This window comes from Anabrus simplex, chromosome 2 (assembly GCF_040414725.1).
Source record: "Anabrus simplex isolate iqAnaSimp1 chromosome 2, ASM4041472v1, whole genome shotgun sequence".
In the NCBI taxonomy this organism is placed as follows: domain Eukaryota; kingdom Metazoa; phylum Arthropoda; class Insecta; order Orthoptera; family Tettigoniidae; genus Anabrus; species Anabrus simplex.
The window spans coordinates 673404389-673427994 of record NC_090266.1 but is presented as its reverse complement, the minus strand read 5'-3'; the positions used below and the strand labels follow the sequence as shown (position 1 = coordinate 673427994).

The window sequence follows — 23606 nt, the reverse complement described above, 5'->3', positions numbered from 1 at the left end:
ATTCGTACCCCTATATGAGCACCACCATGGGATTAGCGATACCATGGTTCTGCCTTGCCTGTGCTTAGTACCCACCATGTGAGGAACACCACGGGATAGTGCGGGTCCCTGTGGTTAGTCCACTTATGTGAGGAACGCCATAGGTTTGCTTTCCCTGTATAGGTTTGTGTTGTTTGTAAATAGCGCCGCAGTGTGCGAAACACCTTAGGTCTGTGTTACATATGCGAATTTCATTACCTGTACATAGTACCAAAATGTGTGGAATACCGCGAGTCTACGCTACTTTTGATTAGTACCGCAACATGGCACATAGCATGGTTCCATTTTTCTAGCGATAAGTACAATTGTGCGGGGCCGATGACCTGGATTTTTGACCCGTTTCGACTACAAGCATCATCGAGTCAGTATAGTGCTTTAGAAGCAGTCCCTTGGTCAGTAATACTATTGTTTAACGCTAGTTCCTGGAAATGTGGGGCATTGCGGGTCGGATCCAATGATTGTTTTAACTTCATATCCATCCATTAATTCTTCGTCCTCACGTTTTCGAATTCTGGTCAGTGGAGGATTATGGATTTTTAATTGTCTTACCATTTCGTCTCATTTCGTACCATTAGGGGCCGATGACCTATGTGTTACGCCCCTTTAAACAACGAGCATGATCATCTTCATCAAAATGTATTAATTATTAGAGTATAATAATTAAAACAAAATTGTGTTCACACTCATAATAGTAATTAAGACAGAAATAAAACTAAATCGTGCGACCTTGTTGGTGGTGGTGGTACGATTCTAAGGGAAACAAGGGAATTATTTGAAGAAACACATTTGCCACAGACAGGAAGGCACTAAATTAACGGACTCGGCCGGATCTTATATACTGAGATGTAGTACACAATACCGCTTCACAGAGTTCTTGTCCCGGTATAGCCGACCGTCAAACTATGTAATGTAATCTGTGGTCGGTATACTCGGTCATACGTAATACTAGTCAGAAACTATCTACTGTTAGACAGCACAGTCCATAGCAGAGGATTCATGTGAGGGAATCAATCAAATCATAATGAAAGAACGTTAATGTAAATAAAATAATGTATTCCAAGTTAAATTTGTAACAGACAGGAAGTGGCTAAAGCATCATATACACAAAGAGCCGAGTTAATAAAGTAAGGAAGTCATGTTTATCCATGATGTGTTCATAACGGTCCATGGCCATGGCCGTGAGGAGCAGTAACAGCGACAGCCACTGGTGCGGCGGGCACGATCACGGGCACAGGGTTGTGGACAACCTGCTGGAACCTGACGTAGGACGTGGAGACGGGGCCATGCTCGGTGTGGCCTGCAGACACAGCGACCAGCACGAGGGCGAGAACTACCTGTAACAAAGAACACAGTGTGAGTTTTTGCGGTTATAAATTAATATACATGAGTGAATTTAATTGAATGATAAGGATTGGATAAACCTTAAATCTGTTTTTCGTACTGATATCCCACTGCCCTAGGTCTTTTACACATTTTTCATAAGATTTTGCCTTACATGACTTGCCGGTGCCGTGAGATTCAATAGCACATGAGCAGTCTTGTTCAATGTCCTCAACTAACACTTGATAGAAAAGAATGTTTATTTATGCATTTATTTATTTATTTATTTATTTATTTATTTATTTATTTATTTATTTATTTATTTATTTATTTATTTATTTATTTATACTACTATATACATTTTCAAAATCTCCCGGAAAATTCGTTTACCTATAACTGATGTCTCATATTAAGGTGTGCAATGGCTGAATTGTTTGTGACTACCGTTATATACATAGGCAGGTCAATAAGCATCTGCAATTTTGCTCTAATTGCCTTTAGGGTGGCTCTTTGGCGTTGTGTTCTAACCAGCCGCTAATGACACCGTTGTCTACGTCTGTGGTTTTTCAGTGTTATCAGATCAGTACAACTTGCGCTATTGCGACGTAAAGATGGCCGCGCCACTGTCTGTTTGCACCAAGGAAGAACAGCGTTCCGTAAACCGTTCTTTGTGGTCTGAGGGTGTACCAGGAGCGGACATTCATAGAAGACTTTACTACTACTACGAAACGTTTTCATTCCTTCCCTGAAGGGGCAGGCGGGCCTCTCTTAGACGGTTACGCCGTCTCTCAGGCCGGGAGATTTGTTACGCTGAAGGAGATTTGTGAAGAAGGTGAGAGGGGTGGGCGGCCGTGGCCTATACTACGAACTGTCCCGGCATTCGCCTTAGTGCAGGAAAATGGAAAAGCACAGAAAACCATTCTCAGGACAGCCGGCGAGCGAGGCCAGGCGAGAAATGCAGCACTGTGCCCCAGGCCCGTCTCCCGAATGCAGAGGCGTAGAGCCACGGTAGAGCCGTGACCACCTCTCCTCTGCTCGGTTGGCCGGTCAGAGTACAGAGCTTGTGGGACAACAACCCACTCTGCATCAACCGACCTAGAAGACTTTTAGCACAATGCGGGGACAACGCTTCGCCACAGCGAAGTATTAACCAGTGGAATGGTCGGTTCAAAAGAGGTCGTACGAGCGTGTAGGATGGGGAAAGATCCGGGCATCCATCTGCAGCCGTAACTGATGCCAATATTTATCAAGTGCATGATATGATCCTGAATAACAGACGAGTGACTGCCGATGACGTGGCAAACCATACGCAAATTAGCCATGGTTCTACGTAGTACAGTCATTAAGTTCTGAGACTGAGCACATGATGGCGCTGTGGGGCACTATAGCGCATAGGTGGCATCGTGGTATGGTACCACGTCAGTTAGTCTCTCGTTCCTGCAAGAGACAGTTGAGTGCATGCACTGGAAGCAGACGTACGGTCGTTGTTATGACGGTGATTTGAATGCGCCAGTCGGACTTTGACATGTCACAGTTTGAGCAACGGGCAAACATCAAGTTCTGCGAGAAATTAGGCAAAACCGCTGCCGAAACGTTTGAAATGTTGCAGCAGGTTTACGGTGAGGACGCATTCAGTCTCAGTGTTGTGTTTAGGTGGTACCGACATTTTGTGAAAGGTCGGGACAGTTTGGAAGATGATGTGCGTACTGGTCGGCCACAAACAGTATTTTTTGTGCGTCGCACCGACACAGATAGGTCTTATGGCGACGATGGGAGGGGAAAGGCCTAGGAATTGGAAGGAAGCGGCCGTGGCCTTAATTAAGGTACACCCCCGGCATTTGCCTGGTGTGAAAATGGGAAACCACGGAAAACCATCTTCAGGGCTGCCGACAGTGGGGCTCTAACCCACTATCTCCAGATTACTGGATAGTGGCCGCACTTAAACGACTGCAGCTATCGAGCTGGGTCACAAACAGTTCGAACGGAACGAAAGATCCAAGAACTTGCAACGTTGGTGCGTGCTAACTGCTCCCAATCGGTAAACGAACTCGCAGCAGCAATAGGGGTCAGAAATGGTACTTGCCACAAAATTCTGACGGATGACCTCGACGTGCCTCCTGTTACACAGCATAGTGTGCCACGAATCCTGTTGCAAGACCAACGTGATGATCGCATGAATATTTGTGGTGACCTCATCAGAAGTGCTGACGATGATCCGACGTTTCTCAACCGGATAACTGGAGACGAAACTTGGTGTTTCCTTTACGACCCGCAACTGAAACGACAATCCGCCACCTGGAAAACGCCATCATCACAACGACAGAAAAAGACCACGGCAAGATAGTTCAAAAGGCAAGGTGATGCTGGAACTGTTTTTTGATTCAAACAGAATCGTTCACATGGAATCCTCCCAGACGGTGCAACGGTAAACAAAACCCGCTACAAGGAGATCCTTGGCCGTTTACGCGGTGCAATTCGCCATAAGCGACTTGGGCTTTGGCGTACAAAAAATTGGCTATTGCTACATGGCAACGCCTCTGCACATCACTCTGTCCTTGTCCAAGAGGAACTTGCAAGGCAACAGGTGACACTTTTGCCACACCCTCCGTACTCACCTGATCTCACGCCATGCCATTTTTTCTCTTTCCTCGACTGAAAGCACTCTTACGTGAGCGCAGATTTCAGTCGTCCGAAGAGGTCATGACGGCCACAAGAGAAGCCATACGGGACCTTCCTGCCAACTGCTTTCGCGGTACTTCCAGCAGTTATACCAACGTTGGCAAATGTGCATAACGGCCAACGGTGACAATTTTGAGGGTGGATGTGGTTCTGTTTAAGTGGTTATCGGCCAACGGCGACTATATTGAGGGTGGATATGTTCTGTGTAGGTGTACGCCGTGTAATGCGGCATCGTGTGCACCATACAGGATCGTGCAGTTGCCTATCCTCCAGGCGTCAAGTCTCAGAACTTAATGACTGTACTACGTATGTATGAAATCGTGCATAACTTTCACAGTGTCTGTTCGAGACGGTTTCCAAAAAAACTCAATGAAGAGCAGAAGCGCAATCGTGTGATCATCTGTCAACACCTACTAGACCGTTATGCTAACGAAGGTGAAACCTTTCTGAAACGTATCATCACTGGAGATGAAACATGGGTTCACCACTTCGAACCAGAGAGCAAACGTTAGAGCACGGAATGGAAGAATCTAGGATCCCCAGTGAAAAATAAATTCAAGAGTGAAACTTCTGCAGGAAAAGTGATGCTCATAGTATTTTGGGGCTCTCAAAGTTCAATCCTGGAACATTACCAGGAAATGTGGGAAACAGTAAACAGTGAACGTTACAGTGATACACTGGTAAACAAGCTCAAACCTGCAATTCGCAACAAACGCAGAGGTCGATTGTCGGAAGGAGTTCTTTAGTTGCATGACAATGCGCGTCCACATACCGCCGCCCACACCGCTCAAATTCTTCAGATGCTGCGTTTCGAGGTGTTGGAGAATCCTGCGTGCAGTCCCGTTGAATTACCGTCCGTTTGGCCCACTTAAAGATGCTCTAAGTAGCCGTCGATTCAGTTCCGATCAACAAGTGAAGGAAGCGGTGCATACGTGACTTGCTGTGCAACGAAAAAATTTTTTTTGCAGAGGGTATCAGAAAACTTGTGAAACGGTGGATCATGTGCATTGAAAAGCAGAGTGAGTATGTTCAAAAATCATATCATTTAAAAGTGTGTACTCTTTTTGTAATAAATTATAGAAATGTATTGCAGATACTTATTGGCTTAATATCTTAACTGATACAAGGATATTGACGAGCTGAATGTGAAAGAAGCATGAGAAAATTGCAAAGAGTTGAGCCATATTTTATGGTGGGAACCACCAAACTTCGATGAATTGACAGTGAAAATGGCAACCTTTATATAACGAACGATTATTCTTGTTTCCGAAATTGTACTCACGGACCCATAGACAATAAGAACACGATCTAAAACATAATTTGGGGTATTTCAAACTCACCAGCTTGTACATGTTGAGTGGTGGTGTGCTTCAATGTGGTGACTTCTAAATGGCAGCTGCTTTTATAGTAAACGGAAGTTGAAAACGTGCAACAATCGCGGGCCGTAGAGCGGTCCAGTAAGTGAATGGTGACCCTGGCCGGTGATAAGGTATCTCAATGTTTCTATGGACATGCAAAGACAATAATCCTATCTAAGAAGTGGGAGATATCGTTTACTTTTCGCTTCATAAGTTCCATGCATGTTGCAGACCTTTCTTGCACTTTGAACAACAGGTCACAGTGGATGGAAACAGGTCTGTGAAGAATTTGAAAGTCGCCGTACAATCTGGTAGATGACTACGGGGAGAATTTTAAGCTTCTCTTATTTTGTAGAACTCCAGGAAGCGAAGATAACTTACTGTAGGTAAAATTATTCACTTTCACCATCCGCCTCTAAAATGAAGCTTATTAATCAGTCACTACTGATCTGCATTTAGTGCAGTCACCCAGGTGACGGATTCCCTATCTGTTGTTTTCCTGGCCTTTTCTTAAATGACTGAAAAGGAATTGGAAATTTATTTTACAGGATAACATTATCTGCAAAAAGTCTTATCTCTGATTCCACTTCTTTACTCATATCATTGTTATATATAAGAAAACATAAAGGTCCAGTAATACAGCGTTGAGGAATTCCCCTCTTAATTATTACAGGGTCTGATAAAGATTCACCTACTCTTATTTTTCAATTTGTTAGTTAGTTATCTATAACAGGGACTAACTCCAAATACAGCATGCCCATACACACATACCCAATACGTTATTTTCTTAAACGTTGAAAACGCTACGGTATTAAATTTTGCCCGTGGAAAATGCCGAGAGGTACTAACTGCTTTATTTTACAACAAATACATTGCACACCATCTAATCCTTCTTACAGCTTAGACGGTCCATGTGTGTATCTTGAGTGCTGAGTCCTGAGATTGGTTTGGGCCTCAACAGCTCGACTATCAGCCGTTATATATGTGGCCCAGGCGTCACTGAAGAGGCGTACTAGGGAAATGAGAAGTGAAGTAGTTTTCCGATGCTTTCCTCAATGGGCTAGAAGTTGATATTAAATCTCAGTCTGCCAGCCCATTGAAATGCCTGCATCAACCGACCCTATAAGCAACATTTTCAGAACATTCGTAGCAGGGAGTGGCTGCATAAGGAATGGCATTACTCGGTCATTTTAATGTTCTGAAAGCCAAGGATGAGACTGAGACAGGCCAATGAAAGTAACAAATTAATTATAGCGTACGCCAGAAGACATAATGCACTGTAAATACTAGGACTTGCCAGCAAAAGAGCATACAACGTTAATAATGCAACCGTATTTTCATTTATAATTATCAGCGCAATTTATAAGATAAAAGTTTTTTTAAATGTTAGTTTTAAATGAAAACATGGATTTCTAAGCGAAAGGAGGCAGTGACATATTGCAACACATGACTTACGTCCAATATGAAATATATGGCACGTTCGAATGTGTCAATAGAACTGTGTGTATTACATTTTACCTTCAGGAAATCATGCGAAGTAACATGGCTCTAATCACACGTTTAATGCGTCGGCGAAAGAGCTTGGCAGTAACGTGAAATGTGATGAAGCTTAACAAAGTCGCGAGAGAATAATGACGAGTTATTGTACGGTATCGTTCCTGGTCCGAAGTCGTGTGATATTCCCCGTGGTCCTCAGGTTGCATATTCTATCCCTGAGCACTGTCGTGGCGCTCTGGTATTGATGATACTTCCCTTAACATCTGTCCTTTCGAGAAGAGTAAAATGGCTCTTTAGTTTTTCCCGTTAACCACCTTGAAGTGACATGCACATGTCCCACGAGACTTGGGATAAAAATCCTACTTTTCGTAATCATCTGCGTTATTATCCATCGTAAGATAACACAGTCCGCCTCTGTGGTGTAGTGGTTAGCGTGATTAGCTGCCACCCCCGGAGGTCCGGGTTCGATTCCCGGCTCTGCCACGAAATTTGAAAAGTGGTACGAGGGTCGGAACGGGGTCCACTCAGCCTCGGAAGGTCAACTGAGTAGAGGTGGGTTCGATTCCCACCTCAGCCATCCTGGAAGTGGTTTTCCGTGGTATCCCACTTCTCCTCTAGGCAAATGCCGGGATGGTACCTAACTTAAGGCCACGGCCGCTTCCTTCCCCCTTCCTTGCCTGTCCCATCCATACTTCCCATCCCTCCACAAGGCCCCTGTTCAGCATAGCAGGTGAGGCCGCCTGGGCGAGGTACTGGTCGTTCTCCTCAGTTGTATCCCCCGACCCAAAGTCTGAAGCTCCAAGACACTGCCCTTGAAGCGGTAGAGGTGGGATCCCTCGCCGAGTCCGAGGGAAAAACCGACCCTGGAGTGTAAACAGATTAAGAAGAAGAAGAAGAAGATAAATACGCCAATGGCATAAAGGAACAGAAATGACATATTCTCAAACGTTTGTTGTATACAGTCTTTTGATATACCGAATGTTAACGAAAATATTTAAGAATAATCTTCTATAAACACCAACTCCGTGTCATTGACATGACATCATATGCACATGATAACACAATCCTGAGTGAGTAGAATCCAAATATACCGGCCGAGTTGGCCGTGCGGTCAGGGGCAAGCGGCTGTGAGCTTGCATCCGGGAGATAGTGGGTTCGAATCCCACTGTCGGCAGCCTGAAGATGGTTTTCCATTGTTTCCCATTTTCACACCAAGCAAATGCTGGCGCTGTACCTTAATTAAGGCCACGGCCGCTTCTTTCCAACTCCTATGCCTTTCCTATCCCATCGTCGCCATAAGACCTATCTGTGTGAGTGCGACTTAAGGCAACTAGCAAAAAAAAAGAATCCAAATACGTAGGTTGGTAGAAGTAAGTCCTGCCGTTCTCCACTTTTAGGAATATACAAACAGATAGTTAACGAGACAGACAGACAGATAGATAGACAGAAACACTGACACCAAAGGGAAAATTTTTACCTCATGTTACCTCGGTGTTCAGATACATTAGGTAGGGGTAATATTAAAGCTGAGAGAAATATTATGCATCCTCTGATATTCTCCTGTTATGGATCCTTCAAATAACTGTAGGTCTGCGAGGGAGTCCATCACTGGCTGTAGAGCATGAAGCTCGTAGAAAATAGTAATTGTCTCCGTTATTTGAAGAGTAAGAGAAATTATGACCATAACAAAAATTATTTAAAACGAAGGGGCGTTTCACATATAGTCTACAGATTTTACATATAATAAATAGTGTGAGAGAAAAGGGAAAATATCTTATAGTCTTCGTATAAACCCCCAGCCTGTTAACTGATTTTTAAATGATGTGCATATTGGAAGCTGCTCCTGGATGAGCAAACTCTAAATATGAAGATTGGTCGATATATATTCAATAGTGTAAGACAAAATTTTAAAAAATATATCTTCTGGTCTTCCTATAAATACCCAGTATATTCAGTGATTTTTAAACGATATGCATATCGAAACCTGCTCCTGGACGAGTAGACTGTAAATATGAAGCATTGTCGAGATCTATTCAGCCGTTTACCCATAAAAGTGGAACAAACAAACACACAGACGAACAGACATGAAAACTAAAAACTGCTGATACGATCTTGAATTGACCTGAAGCGAATAAATCTATCAAAATTTGGCGAAATAAGTGACATTACAGACAATGGACCTCCTAATATTTTATTTATATGATAATGATAACTGGTGAGTTACCTTCTGCTACAGTACTTCAAAAATTATTCCTGACAGTTAGGCGCTGTCGAAAATTTATACGTTACGTGCTGATTTTTGTTTTTCTTTGCTAAAGGTTTAACGTCGCACTAGCACATCGAAAGTTATCGGCGACGCAATGATCAGAAATGCAGGGCCTGGAAAGGTGGCGGTCGTGGTTTGAATTAAGGTACACTCGAAATCTTTGGCATCTCGTGTCCAAAAGTATTCATTTCAGGCAAGAAAACAGTACAGCCCTCAGAACCACCCAGTACCTGCTTACACACACTCTCATTGGTCACAACCATTAGACGTGTTAACAAATGCACGCATCTGAAGAGTGACGGGGTGTGGAGAATACGAAGTACGAGGATATCGAGCATGAACGAAACACACGCGGAGGGGAAGGTACTTGCTTCTCCGCCTGCCCACATGTCCCACTGGCTCGACAATGAAGGGAGAGGAGAATGAAGGGAGTAGTGTTGGCTACTGAATGCATGATTCGAAGCAGTGTATCGATTCATTCAAGTGTCCGAGTAAATCGATTCACAGAAACGGCGAGCTCACGGCACACGATTCAGCTTACTCCCAGCGGACAGTGCTGAGTGGCGCACTCACTGGACGTTGACGGTGAGCCGAGCTTCCGCTGCAGCGATACAGTGAATCATGGCACATCGAACGAATAGTGAACGAGCGCGGCTCAGTGAGACACATGATACACACGGCTCCTTATCGGCTCACTGGACACGCGGAGAGCCGAGCTTCCGCTGCAGCGAGACAGTGAATCATGGCACATCGAAAAAATCGTGAACGAGCGCGGCTCAGTGAGACACATGATACACTCGGCTCCTTATCGGCTCACTGGACACGCGGAGAGCCGAGCTTCCGCTGCAGCGAGACATACAGTGAGCCATGGCACACGGAAAGAATCGTGAACGAGCCGGCTCAGTGAGACACAAGATACGCACGGCTCCTTATCGGGTCACTGCAGCGAGACATACAGTGAGCCATGCTACACTGAAAGAATCGTATGCTATAATGGACTCTCGAGCTCAGCTCATTTGAAAATAATACCCATTTGCATTCACTGTCCTCTTCTTACAGGAAGGTTTAAATAATAGACGGATTTATTTGCAGTGTTAAAAAGGTAGTCACAACATAATTCTGAAGTAGCTAGTAAGTAGGTAGGCTATTAGGTTATACTATTTATTAGTTTAATGAATCTTAGTATTATAACTTAGTTGACATTTGACAATTAAACTCGACTCTAGCCTGCCCTATGACCATGAGTCATGCTCATGACTACTCAAAAGTACCTGTTTTATATTGGGAAGAACGGCTCAGTATTTTCTCAGTTCATATGTCACATCGTTGCACAAGACTTCAATCATATGTGGACAGACGCAATAACAGTATGTTGAATCAGAAAACCAGCGGGCTACTGTACATCTCGGGTAGCCTATACAAAATATGACGATTTAAAAAATCCTCAGCTGATAGAAAAATACATATTTTCAAAAATGACTGAGCGAGTTGTCGTGCGGTTAATATCGCGTGGCTATGCGCTTGCATTCGGGGGATGGTGGGTTCGAATCCCACCGTCGGCAGCCGTTAAGATGGTTTTCCGTAGTTACCCCATTTTCACACCAGGAAATGCTGGGACTGTACCTTAATTCAGGCCATGGCTACTACCTTCCTAATCCTAACCTTTCCCACCCTGCGTCGCCGGAAACCTTCGATGTATTAGAGTAACTAGCATTTTTTTCTAAGAAAGGAGTTCATAGTATGAAGACCAGATGGCAGCTGCGAGCACTGAATGCTGTTGCTGCTGTCTTACCAGCACATACTACACAGATGCAGTAGGAGCGGTGACCAATGAGCCGTGAATCGGATCACTGTATCGATTCAGTAACGTGAACGGAATCAAATGAATCGATTCAGTAAAATGAATCGAATGTCCCATCACTAGAAGGGAGGAACCACACTCCTCCTTCAAGGCAACAGACGTAATGTGTATGTCAACTCATTGAGGGTCAAATTCTCCAGTTTCTTTGTAATTCTTGTATGCGAGGACTGGCTGAAATGTTAGCGGTCTCGACTATGACTTCATTATCAAATGGCATCGCGCTCAACCACTGTAAGAAATAATGACCTATATTTTCGTAAATATAGGCCCTGTTAAATACTACTACCAATAATAATAATAATCATTGTTATCTTAAAAAACCAAAGTAACAATAACCCGGCATTAAATAATTATGATTATCAGAGACACAAGGGCGTTTGGAAACTGTTCCTATAAAGTTATTTATTGTCAGCGCTGATGAGACAATTAAATGCCACATTTGGGGTGGGATTACATCGTGCACACTTCATCGCAATTAAATTACAGTTAATTAATTGTTTTCCTTGAATAGGAAAAACTAGTATAGCCAGGATGGTTAACCATAGAAACATCTTAATCAGTTCCCGAAAAAATGGGGTTGAGAGTGGCCTCTGAATGCGCAACGTGGCAAGCCACACCTCCTGGAAGACGAACATATGTGACGTAGCCTTGGTTACTTCTCCTTCATCCTCAAGGTTGGCCAAAATCTTCGCCCAAACGTTACCTGTTTCCTTTTCCACCCGGAATTCTTGTGATCGCGGTTGTAAACGATGGGATTCAAATCTACCATCTCTCAAACACAGTTGGGCGACCCGGACCGCGGGGCCAACAATACCGCTAAACACAAAGAAAATATCAATATTAAATCGATACAACGCGACCCCGGTCAAAAATTGCTTGGTGACTTTCCCGGTAACAGTTTTTCACGGTATTAATTTAATTTGTTTAAAGCTTTTGAGTGGCAGACATTCTGTTTTGGAAACTTGCCAACCCTAATCTTCGGAAATTTATTGAAAGGTATACACAGTGCAAAGTGCCAGATGTCTACTCTACGTTGACATTAAGTCGAAGAATGTCACTATTATTATTGTCGGAACCCCTGTGATTCGCCAAATTCAATCTAAACCACCGTTACTAAATTTACATCAGTTCCGGGACGCGTCTGTTAAGTAGTAAAGGAAAAAATAAACTATGTCAGTTCTAAAACTCTGGGATATGGACTAATCTGTGAAATTATAGACGCTTTATCAGGCAAATGTAATTTAAATTATATCATGTAAAGTGGGAAGCAGCTTTTCACTCCATAAATATATCTTGAGAAACAACACGAAATTACTAACTGTGACAACTTTAAAAAGTTAGTTGTCGTAAACTGCAACAGGAAATAATAATGGGGTGTGGCCTCCGGAGAGGCCTGGTGCGGTTCTTTTTCTCGTAGATGGCCTATTAGGCGGCCTGCTTGTCTGTGAAGATGAGGGCCCTGCCTAGGATGATTTCTAATGCAGAATACGCACATACGCCCAGCCCCCGAGCCAGTGGAATTAGCCAATTAAGGTTAAAATCCCCAACCCGGCCGGGAATCGAACCCGGGACCCATTGGAGCAAAGGCCAGCACGCTAACCATTTAGCCATAGAGCCGAACTGCAACAGGAAGGAACATTGAGATGACAACTTGGAGAGTTAAAGGCGAGTTCCTACTCAATATTTTATACATATAAATTGGTTATTTAAGAAAGGGCAGAAGCCTGTTTTTGGCTGAAATGTGTTAATGGTTGTAAGCGATACTTTGCGTGTAGATGCCTCTTTAAATCGTGAAAGGATATAACTCTGGCCCTTAGAAGTGTATTTTTATTTCGTCGAAAGTAAGATAGTAGCATTCTTTGACATAATGTCTACGTAGGTTATATGTTTATTTATGTATCAACTTAAGTCCGCACACGTATAGCCTTCCATAAAATTAAAACATCATTGTGCTAATTGTTGGCAAGCTTTATTTTTGATCATAGTTTATAATGTATTGTTCAATTAATCTATGACTACTATGTATATATTTTATTTGCATGCAACTTATTTTTTCAATCATAATTGCATAGACATTTCAAATATTATACAATCTGCTTTACGTCGCACTGACACAGATAGGTCTTATGGCGACAATGGGATACGAAAGGGCTAGCAGTGGGAAGGATGTTGCCATGACCTTAATTTGTCTGGTGCGAAAATGGGAAAACCCGGAAAACCATCTTCAAGGCTGCCGACAGTGGGGTTCAAACCCACTATCTTCCGAATGCAAGCTGACAGCTGCGTGCCCCTGACCGCACGGCCAACTCGCTCAGAGTGCAACTTTGTCTCCAAAAGTCGCTTCGGAGGTTAGTTCAAGAACGTGGTGCTTCATATCGTCAGCCCACAATGCAATAAAAATGTTATATTTTCGATCTGCTAAGTTTATTTTATTTTTTAAAAATTTTTATTGGCCTGTTCTGAACTTGCATATAGGCGCCCTTCCCCTTTAAATGCTCCTGTCCTCCTCCACAGTCCGGGAGGAAGACATTAATTAGTAAACACCGTGTACTTTCAGTCACGTTGTGCAGTGCACCACTGCAGCTTGGCAATCGTACAATGGTTTGCCGTAAAGAGGGCAATGTGCGCGCTAGGCGTGCTATGGTAAACAGTGTCGGCTACATTAGATAACGTGCTAATATTCGTCAAAGCAGCAGTTGAATTAGAATGGTACATCAGTGATTTCCTTGCAAGATGAGTTGTCAGTATCGGACGTTCAGAACGAACTTCATTTGGTACGACCGCCAATCATACTTTGAATTCTCTCTGCGCTATGGACACACACCGTTTGACAGTTCTGCCGAAAACTGGAACGTATTCAACCGGTTATAGCCCACTTCCGTCATATGACGTTGCACCGCCCGATAGATGCACAAATGTTGTACTTTGACGAATGAGAGTCCGCCTCTGTGGTTTAGCGATTAGAGTGATTAGCTGCCAAATCCGGAGGCCCGGGTTCGATTCCCGGCTCTGCTACGAAATTTGAAAAGTGGTACGAGGACTTGAACGGAGTTCACTCAGCCTCGGGAGGTCAACTGAGTAGAGGTGGGTTCGATTCCCACCTCAGCCATCCTGGAAGTGGTTTTCCGTGGACTTTACACTTCTCTTCCAGGCAAATGCCGGAATGGTACCTAACTTAAAGCCACGGCCGCTTTCTTCCCTCTTACTTGTCTATCCCTTCCAATCTTCCCATCCCCCGCAAGGCCCCTGTTCAGCATAGCAGGTGAGGCCGCCTGGGCGAGGTACTGGTCATTATCCCCAGTTGTATCCCCGACCCAGAGTCTGTAGCTCCAGAACACTGCCCTTGAGACGGTAGAGGTGGGATCCTTCGCTGAGTCCGAGGGAAAAACCAACCCTGGAGATTTAAGAATGACAGAAGGGCTGGTACGTGCTAAAACAGGTGCATGCAACTCACCTTTATTGGGCATGTGTATGAAAAGAACTGCACCACCTCGAGGTTCACAAACCACAGTTTCGTTGGTCCACCTTCGTAGATAAATAGTTAGCATGCTGGCCTTGGGTTCATGGCGTCCAGGGTTCGATTCCCGCCGGGTCGGATATTTTAAACTTAATTCCTCTGACTCGGAGACTGTGCTCTCGCGTGTGTGTGTTTTTCGCCTTCAGCGTCAGATTTCACCCTAGCTAGGTCCCCATCCTCACAGATGCGCAGGTCACCCAATGGTGTCAACTCGAATGACATGCACCAGGCCATTCCAGAGGCAATGGGTCATTTTAGTCAAACGTCATTGATAAACATATGCAGGTAGACAATTTCCAAGGACGTTCAAGTCAAAGATGACGTGGTGAAATGGTTCAGCCAGCAGGACACCACTGTCTATTGTTAGGAAACGGAGGTGCGAGCAGTATTTTACGCAGCAATGAATGTTTGAGTAACTTTGGTGATTAAGTACGAAAACAAAAGCGTGAGTTCTTTACCTGCCGGCATCGCGGTGTAGGGGTAGCTGCTTACCCGGAGTCCCCGGGTTCGATTCCCGGCCAGATCAGGGGTTTTTACCTTTATCTGAAGGCTGGTTCGAGGTTGAGGAGCTATCTGACCGTGAGATAGCGGCCCCAATCTATACATCCAAGTATAACGGCCGAGAGAATTCATCGCCCTGACCACATGACACCTCATAATCTGCAGGCCTTCGGGCTGTGCAGTGCGCTTGGTAGGCCATGACCCTTCTGGGCTGTTGTGGCTTGAGGGTTTGGACTTGTTTGGTTCGGGTTCTTTACCTTCACCTATCCTTATACATTCAGCTACAAAGGAAGTTGAAACTTGGAACTGGGGTTGAGTAGTGATTGGACGAACCCTTCAGAGAGGCACCAGTCCCATCATTCAACCGGTGTTCAATTAGAAACCACTGAAAACTATTTTGGGAGTGGCCAACAAAGGATTAGGATCCATATTTTCCTGAGTCCATGAGTAATCCTGACACTGACCAGAGCTCTAGTTCTTGTCAGGAACGTGATGGTAGTTTGCATCGGTAAATTCAGAGGTTGGACTTTGTGGTGCAGTACGGGAGAATAATGTACTTCCTTCTGTTGTTATTATTACTTCCATTAAAGCGTAAATAAAAGGGGCAAATTAGCTCACCCATCCCAAGTAACCAGCTGATACTGCTCTGGAACAAAACCAACTGTAATATTTTGAAGGGATCTGGGAAACTCCTCACAATTTATCAGAGTTACAATTCGGCAAAAAATTACATTTCGTAACAATTACGTTTCTCCATACAAATACAATTACAGACAGTTAAGATTCGTCACAGAATATCAATTCGTCACAGTTAGGGCGGGTTTAAGGAAATTCCACAAATGTTGCCTTTTCCCATTGAGTATCAGCGTTTTTAGCTTTCATATTGTACTTTTTTCATATTCCTTTCCAAAATATTTAATGGTTATGGTTTTATGTCCACCAAGCACTGAAACGTCAAAAGTGGGCCAGTGCGGCGTTGAGATTCACTCGGTGAAGGTAACAGTGATGCATGATGGGAGAAGAATATTAAAGAGAACTTCAGATCATTCCAACTATTCTGCTGAGCACTCTCAAACTACGAAGAAATAATATACTGAGACTGACACACGTATTTCTTATATCGTCGAGAATTACAAGCAGTATAAATGCAAAGGAGGTCAGTGTGATTAGCTGCCACAACCGGAGGCCCGGGTTCGATTCCCGGCTCTGCCACAAAATTAGAAAATTTGTACGAGGGCTGGAACGGAGTCTTCTCAGCCTCGGGAGGTCAACTGAGTAGAGGGGGCTTCGATTCCCTCCTCAGCCATCTTAGAAGTGGTTTTACCGCGGTTTTCCCACTTCTCCTCCAGGCGAATGCCGCGATGGTACCTAATTTAAGGCCACGGCCGCTTCCTTCCTTCTTCCTTATCTATCCCTTCCGATAGTCACATCCCCCAACTAGGTCCCTGTTCAGCATAGCAGGTAAGGTCGCCTGGGCGAAGTACTGGTCCCCGACCCAAAGTCTCACGCTCCAGGACACTGCCCTTACGCGGTAGAGGTGGGATCCCTCAACGAGTCCGAAAGAATAACCAACCCTGGAGGGTAAACAGATTAAGAAAGAAAGAAGAATAAGTGCAAAGGGAACATTCTGAATTAACGCCGGCTATTAGGCATAATATGGCAGGAGAGTTACAGTAAAATATCAGAAATGTACTATGTGACTAACTAAATTATTGTTCATTAATAATGTTAGGAATTCAATGTGACCCATTCTAATTGTGACCAATAAATCATCCGCGTACAATTCAAATAGGTGATCAATAAATCACCTAAGTATTAAATATTTACCGAGCACGGAAAGATTGTGGCGAATTCTGCTAAACCCTATTTTTAAAACCACTGAGAGACTAATTTTTCATCAGCAACCTTAATACAATCATATAATTTCTGGAAAGGGATTCTCCCCTTAATGGCTTAAAATAGGCTGAGTTGCGTGATTGCTCGTCCTGGGTTAAAGCAAGCCTGTCTTCATGGGAGGTATATGCTGTAGCTAATTCGGGAGCGATCATGTCTGGAATGGACATCCTCCCACCTCTTACGAGAGCTAGGAACTATCACGAACAGACCTGGACTCGTAATCAGACCATCTGTTTATAGCATTAATCAACTGTTACGACAGTGGTCTATTAGTGGCTGCATCATAGGAAAGGATTGGTTATTGCTTTACGTCTCACTAACTACTTTTACGGTTTCCGAGACGCCGGGGTGCCGAAAGTTTGTCCCACAGGAGTTCTTTTACGTGTCCGTATTTCTACAGACCGAGGCTGACATATTTGACCACCTTCTAATATTACCGGACTAAACCAGGATTGAAACTGCCAACTTGAGCACGAAGGCCATCGCTCTATCGACTGAGCTGAATGCAGCGTAGCAGCCTTCGGTTCACATGGTTCCGGGTTCGATTACCGGTCGGGCCGACAATTTTAGCTGCATCTAGTTAATTCCTCTAGCTCTGGGACTGGATGTTTGAGTTAGTTTTAGTATACACGGCCTCAAATACACACAGCACACCAAACTACCAACCACCAGAGAGACACACAATAGTGAATACATACCTCCATATATGATTAATGTCGGGAAGGGGATCCGACCGTAAAATTGGAGGTTTTGCTGATATATTAAATGAAGGTCGGAAATGGATAACTATCGAAAATTGAAGGGATAATTACCCGTAATAATGATTTATGTATTTTAGTAAGGAACATTCAAGAACTGATTGATAGCGTTTATCCTGAAATCCAGGACTTATCTAACAAATCGCTTTCATGGCTTAAAGAAAGAGTGATATTATCACCGAGGAACAAACAAGGTGGGAAAGTTAATGACTTGGTTTTCTCCAAATTCACTGCCCAGGCTCAACTGATGAGCCCAACATGGCACACGGGGGCGAAATGCTGGCAACCAGGAATGAGTTAGCTGGAAAATGTATATTTTTGCTAGTTGCTTTACGTCGCACCGACACAGATAGGTCTTATGGCGACGATGGGACAGGAAAAGGCTAGGAGTGGAAGGAAGCGGCCGTGGCCTTAATTAAGGTACAGTCCCAGCATTTGCCTGGTGTGAAAATGGGAAACCACGGAAAACCATTTTCAGGGCTGCCGACAGTGGGGTTCGAACCTACTATCTCTCGAATACTGGATACTGGCCGCACTTAAGTGACTGCAGCTATCGAACTCGGTGGAAAATTTATAATGTCCAATAACGGACCATTTATATTGGTATTATAAATTTACTCATTCGGGACAAATACTTCAGGTTCCCTATGGGAATCAACATCTATATCATCTGATGGCCAAGCAGGCATCAATTTTTGGTAATGAGACAAAGTCTCTCATAGTGCATTGGCACTGCCGGTGGCTCCAAGTAGCCTACGCAGTGGCCTCCACGGTATGCACTAGCCATGCGTCTTGGTGGGTGTGCTGAGTACCAAGTGATGAGCCCAGCATGGCACACAGGGGCGGAGCGCTGGCAACCAGGAATGAGTTAGCTGGAAAATTTATAATGTCCAATAACGGACCATTTATATTGGTATTATAAATTTACTCCTTCGGGACAAATATTTCAGGTTCCCTATGAGAATCATCATCTATATCATCAAGTTTATTACTCAGTAAATACAGGAGTTGATAGTGAAGAAGCTGTTCTTTACCCTACAGAATTTCTAAATTATTTCCATCCTTCCTGCTTGCCACCACTCAAGCTCATTTTGAAAGTGTGGTGCCTACTATATTGTTATGTAATCTACATCCGCTAAAGTTATGCAATGGGACGCGATTGGTAGTGATAGCTTTGAAAAACTGTTTGATTGAAGCTACTGTTTTAACTGGCTATGGCACGGGAGAAACTGTCTTAATACCGAGAATTCCTATGATTCCTTCAGATTTGCCTTTTGATTTCAAACGAGTCCAGTTTCTGGTAAGAGTCTGCTTTGGAAAGAGAGTAAACAAAGCGTTGGGTCGGACACGGAGTGGCTGGAATTGATCTCAGTGGATGTCTTCCTCATGGTCAGCTTTACGTTGCCCTTTCTCGTGTTACACCAAAACGAAATATTTTGTTGTTCACTACTGGAGGAAAAAACAACCAATGTCGTATATAAGGAAATCTTATAAGTCCTCTGTTAATATTAGCCTATCACCTTAAATTCATAACTGCTCCCGTGCGGAGTCCGGCCGGGTAGCTAATTTTGTTATAAAGTATTATTTTGTGTTTTATAGTTTATATTTGTGTATTATTGTGGGCCCTAAATGCATTCATATTTCCTCATGTTTAGGTCACAGAAATCCACCCTTGAATAATGGTATTGGTTTTACGGCCCACCAACTAATTTTATAGTTTTTGTAGACGTCAAGGTGCCGGAATTTAGTCTCGCAGGAGTTGTTTGAGTGCTAGTAAATCTACCAATAAGAGAAAGCACATTCAAATACAACCAGACGGAGTGTGGATAGAATCCGCCAACTTGTGCTCTACCATCGGAGCTGCTCAGTCCACCGTTAACTGTGAAGAAAGGGCAGTATTTCCAATCAGTCCCAGCGAGGAGAGAAGAGCTGAAGAGTTGTCTCGCTTAGCAGGGCTAGTGGTCATCTTGTCAGGTCAAGTTTCTTAGTCAAATGTTCATGCCGTAAGTTTGGATTATTTTTGTTTCCAGTCAACAAATTTAACAAATAGCCCAAGCATCATTTGGTGATGGACAGAGTGTCATAATGTGGTCGCTACCAAAAATAGGGACAAATATCCCCGGGCCTATGTGTTAATCGATTACGAACGAAAGAATCACGGAACCAATAACTTTAAAATCATCCTCAGGTCTGAACTTGGGTTCGAATTCCTAAGGCATTTTCATTGGCTCGGAGACTGTGTGTTTGTACTGTACCCAACTTCTCTGCAACACACACACACACAAACACACACTCACAACACTATCCTCCACTACAATAACACACAGTATCCTATGCACGGCAGATGACGCCCACCCTCCTCGGAGGGTCTGCCTTACAAGGGCTGCACTAGGCTAGAAATAGCCACATGAAATCATCAGCGGGCCAGTTCAATGCCGACACTTCCAGGTGTTCTAACGAGCACGTTCTGTTGGAGTGTGATGTAAACACGCTGCTGTTATCGTGGACTAGATGGATGAAAGGCATATCCTCCGTGGGGCAGAGAACTCGCAGAGTAGGAAGCATACACTCTTCTAGAATCTGAGCACATTCTTCGGAGTTCATCCTAGATGAGAGTTCTACTAATTCTCCTACTCTACTGGCGCTCATCCATCCCAAAAGCCCACGCTGATTCTTCAACTCCGTGCCTTAGGGCGGAATTCATAGACAGCACTTATACATAAGTGCCCCTTATAAGCCAGGTTTCCCACACACACTAAGTGACTCACTTATGTTGCAGCAAGATGGAGGATGATTTTGCTGAATGTGTTGCATTTCATTCACAGAATACTTTCAGTGCACATAGTAGAGATGGAAAATCCTGTCAAAATGTAATGTCACCAACAATTTAAAGAAGGTTTCGTTTTGGTAAAGTTAGAGTTATGAGTATTCTTGTTCCTTTGATTGCGAGAGTGAACATAACCTCTAGAGGACTCACTAACTCACCATTAATGAAGATATTGTTTTGAGATTTTACGCCACCTCTAAATTTCAGGTTATTATTATTGATATTATTATCATCACCATCATCATTACCGGTATTTCGCTTAATTAACTGGAAATGTGTTACAAGTTCATAAGTTACCAAGACTGTAGGCCTATGGAATAGTAAAGAACTATACTGAGATATAAGAAAAATGAACGTGTTGCACTACTGCCATTTATTTTAAGGTTGATTTGTGCTAATTATATCAGGTTGGTCAACCAATCGTTTGCCGGTATATATAAGAAGTTTCTGAAATTATGGCATCGCACATCAAAACATCCTAATTACATTTTATTGGGGAAGTAATTAGGCCTTTTACAACGTAACGGCTACGGATATATTTGTCAAATCATTAAAAGCCTTGTAAGGCTAGATATTCTACATTTGGATGAATATTTGTATAGGTTCGAATGCCTCGATAACTATAAACATATTATAAAGAAGAAAATTAGACTCTGGGCATTTTCGTAGTTTGCATTGTCCACAAAAAGTTTTTCTCACGTCATTCATATTCTGATGAGAAACTGCGTCGGTCTACTTGTTCTATATTATGTGCATGTACTGTACTTCGACACAAGTTCTTGCAGGTGCCGTCTCAGCTCGCTGTTTTGTTATCCATTCTGATAATTAAATCCAATATAGACGATCTTTTAACCTCAAAAATTTCGCAGGCGTACGCGGGATGTCCTTCGAAAAACAAAACATCCCACTATTCGGTAGCCAGAACTACACGAACCGGGAAGCATGGACATAATATACAGCATTGCCACATCTCCAGTGATACTGTATCAATGAGTGTGCTCTATATTAAGTGCTGTCTATAAAATGTAAACTCATATAAGTGAATACTTACTATAAGTGATCCCTTATAACTTAAGGGTTCCATTTATATATAAGTTCTGACTATGAATTCGGCTCTTAGTTGAGGAGGGTAGCGCGTCTTGTCGGGTCACCACAGTGATAGCCTTCCATCGGCATCTGTTGAAAATACCTTCTCATCGCACCATCTAACAGACTCCCAGAAGCCTTGTGGGGCTGGAAGATACTGAAGACAAAAATTTACACGTGATTCCCGGTGCTCAGTTGTAAGGACTCCCTGTCTGGCAGGCCTTCGGTGATGGATGCCAGCAGCATGAAGACGCCGGCAGACTGTTGATACACTCACCGGCTGGCCGAAGTTTCTAGTGAGCACTGTAGCTGGAAGGAAAGGATTTTCGTTTCTGGTTTCTAAAATAGGTTTGCCTTGCTCTCTAGTTGTCTTCTTGGATTGCCGCGATTTTCTGCGAGTTTTAAGGTCCTCCGTGCCCTCTTCCTGGCATTTTCTTATCCAAAACCGAACTGTGTCTACTGAGTGATCGACGGTGAGAGTGTAATTCGTTGCAGAGCTATGACTATTCATGCATTATTCATACGGTCGGTTGTGTCCGTGTCTTCTCACGCCACTTTCCTCCTGCGCGCAGGCTGTAAAAATGAATGGCAGTAAGACGGTAGATAAAAGCACTGAAAACTTACAACAGTCGCCGACTACTGAAGCACCCCTACGTCTGTATGCAACTCCAATGTTTTAGCAGTTTGGAAACATTGAATTACATGAGATATCCGTATTCATGCGAGTCTGATCATGATTAGTATTCGAATGGGTAAGATGCTTTGTGCTATTGCTATATTGCCGAAAATACACTGACTGACAGAGCAAATGCAACACCAAGAAGGAGTGGTTCGTAAGGGATGAAAGTTGGGGAAAAAACAGAGACGGCACGGACGAATAATTGATGTTTATTTCAAACCGATATGCAGGTTACACAATGCGCACGGCATCGACTCAGTAGGATGTAGGACCACCGCGAGCGGCGATGCACGCAGAAACACGTCGAGGTACAGAGTCAATAAGAGTGCGGATGGTGTCCTGAGGGATGGTTCTCCATTCTCTGTCAACCATTTGCCACAGTTGGTCGCCCATACGAGGCTGGGGCAGAGTTTGCAAACGGCGTCCAATGAGATCCCACACGTGTTCGATTGGTGAGAGATCCGGAGAGTACGCTGGCCACGGAAGCATCTGTACACCTCGTAGAGCCTGTTGGGAGATGCGAGCAGTGTGTGGTCGGGCATTATCCTGCTGAAACAGAGCATTGGGCAGCCCCTGAAGGTACGGGAGTGCCACCGGCCACAGCACATGCTGCACGTAGCGGTGGGCATTTAACGTGCCTTGAATACGCACTAGAGGTGACGTGGAATCATACGCAATAGCGTCCCAAACCATGATGCCGCGTTGTCTAGCGGTAGGGCTCTCCACAGTTACTGCCGGATTTGACCTTTCTCCACGCCGACGCCACACTCGTCTGCGGTGACTATCACTGACAGAACAGAAGCGTGACTCATCGGAGAACACGACGTTCCGCCATTCCCTCATCCAAGTCGCTCTAGCCCGGCACCATGCCAGGCGTGCACGTCTATGCTGTGGAGTCAATGGTAGTCTTCTGAGCGGACGCCGGGAGTGCAGGACTCCTTCAACCAATCGACGGGAAATTGTTCTGGTCGATATTGGAACAGCCAGGGTGTCTTGCACATGCTGAAGAATGGCGGTTGACGTGGCGTGCGGGGCTGCCACCGCTTGGCGGCGGATGCGCCGATCCTCGCGTGCTGACGTCACTCGGGCTGCGCCTGGACCCCTCGCACGTGCCACATGTCCCTGCGCCAACCATCTTCGCCACAGGCGCTGCACCGTGGACACATCCCTATGGGTATCGGCTGCGATTTGACGAAGCGACCAACCTGCCCTTCTCAGCCCGATCACCATACCCCTCGTAAAGTCGTCTGCCTGCTGGAAATGCCTCCGTTGACGGCGGCCTGGCATTCTTAGCTATACACGTGTCCTGTGGCACACGACAA

General features: G+C 44.2%; 1 protein-coding gene across 1 annotated transcript in view; it reads right to left on the bottom strand.

Annotated features, from left to right (window-relative positions):
* Positions 1-1155: 1155 nt before the first annotated feature.
* LOC136863628 (peroxisomal targeting signal 1 receptor) overlaps positions 1156-23606 on the bottom strand; it is a 282877-nt gene continuing 260426 nt past the window's right edge. The window contains exon 7 of the mRNA XM_067139995.2: positions 1156-1373. Within this exon, the coding sequence (XP_066996096.2) occupies positions 1156-1373 (218 nt within the window). The remainder of the gene's footprint in view (positions 1374-23606) is intronic.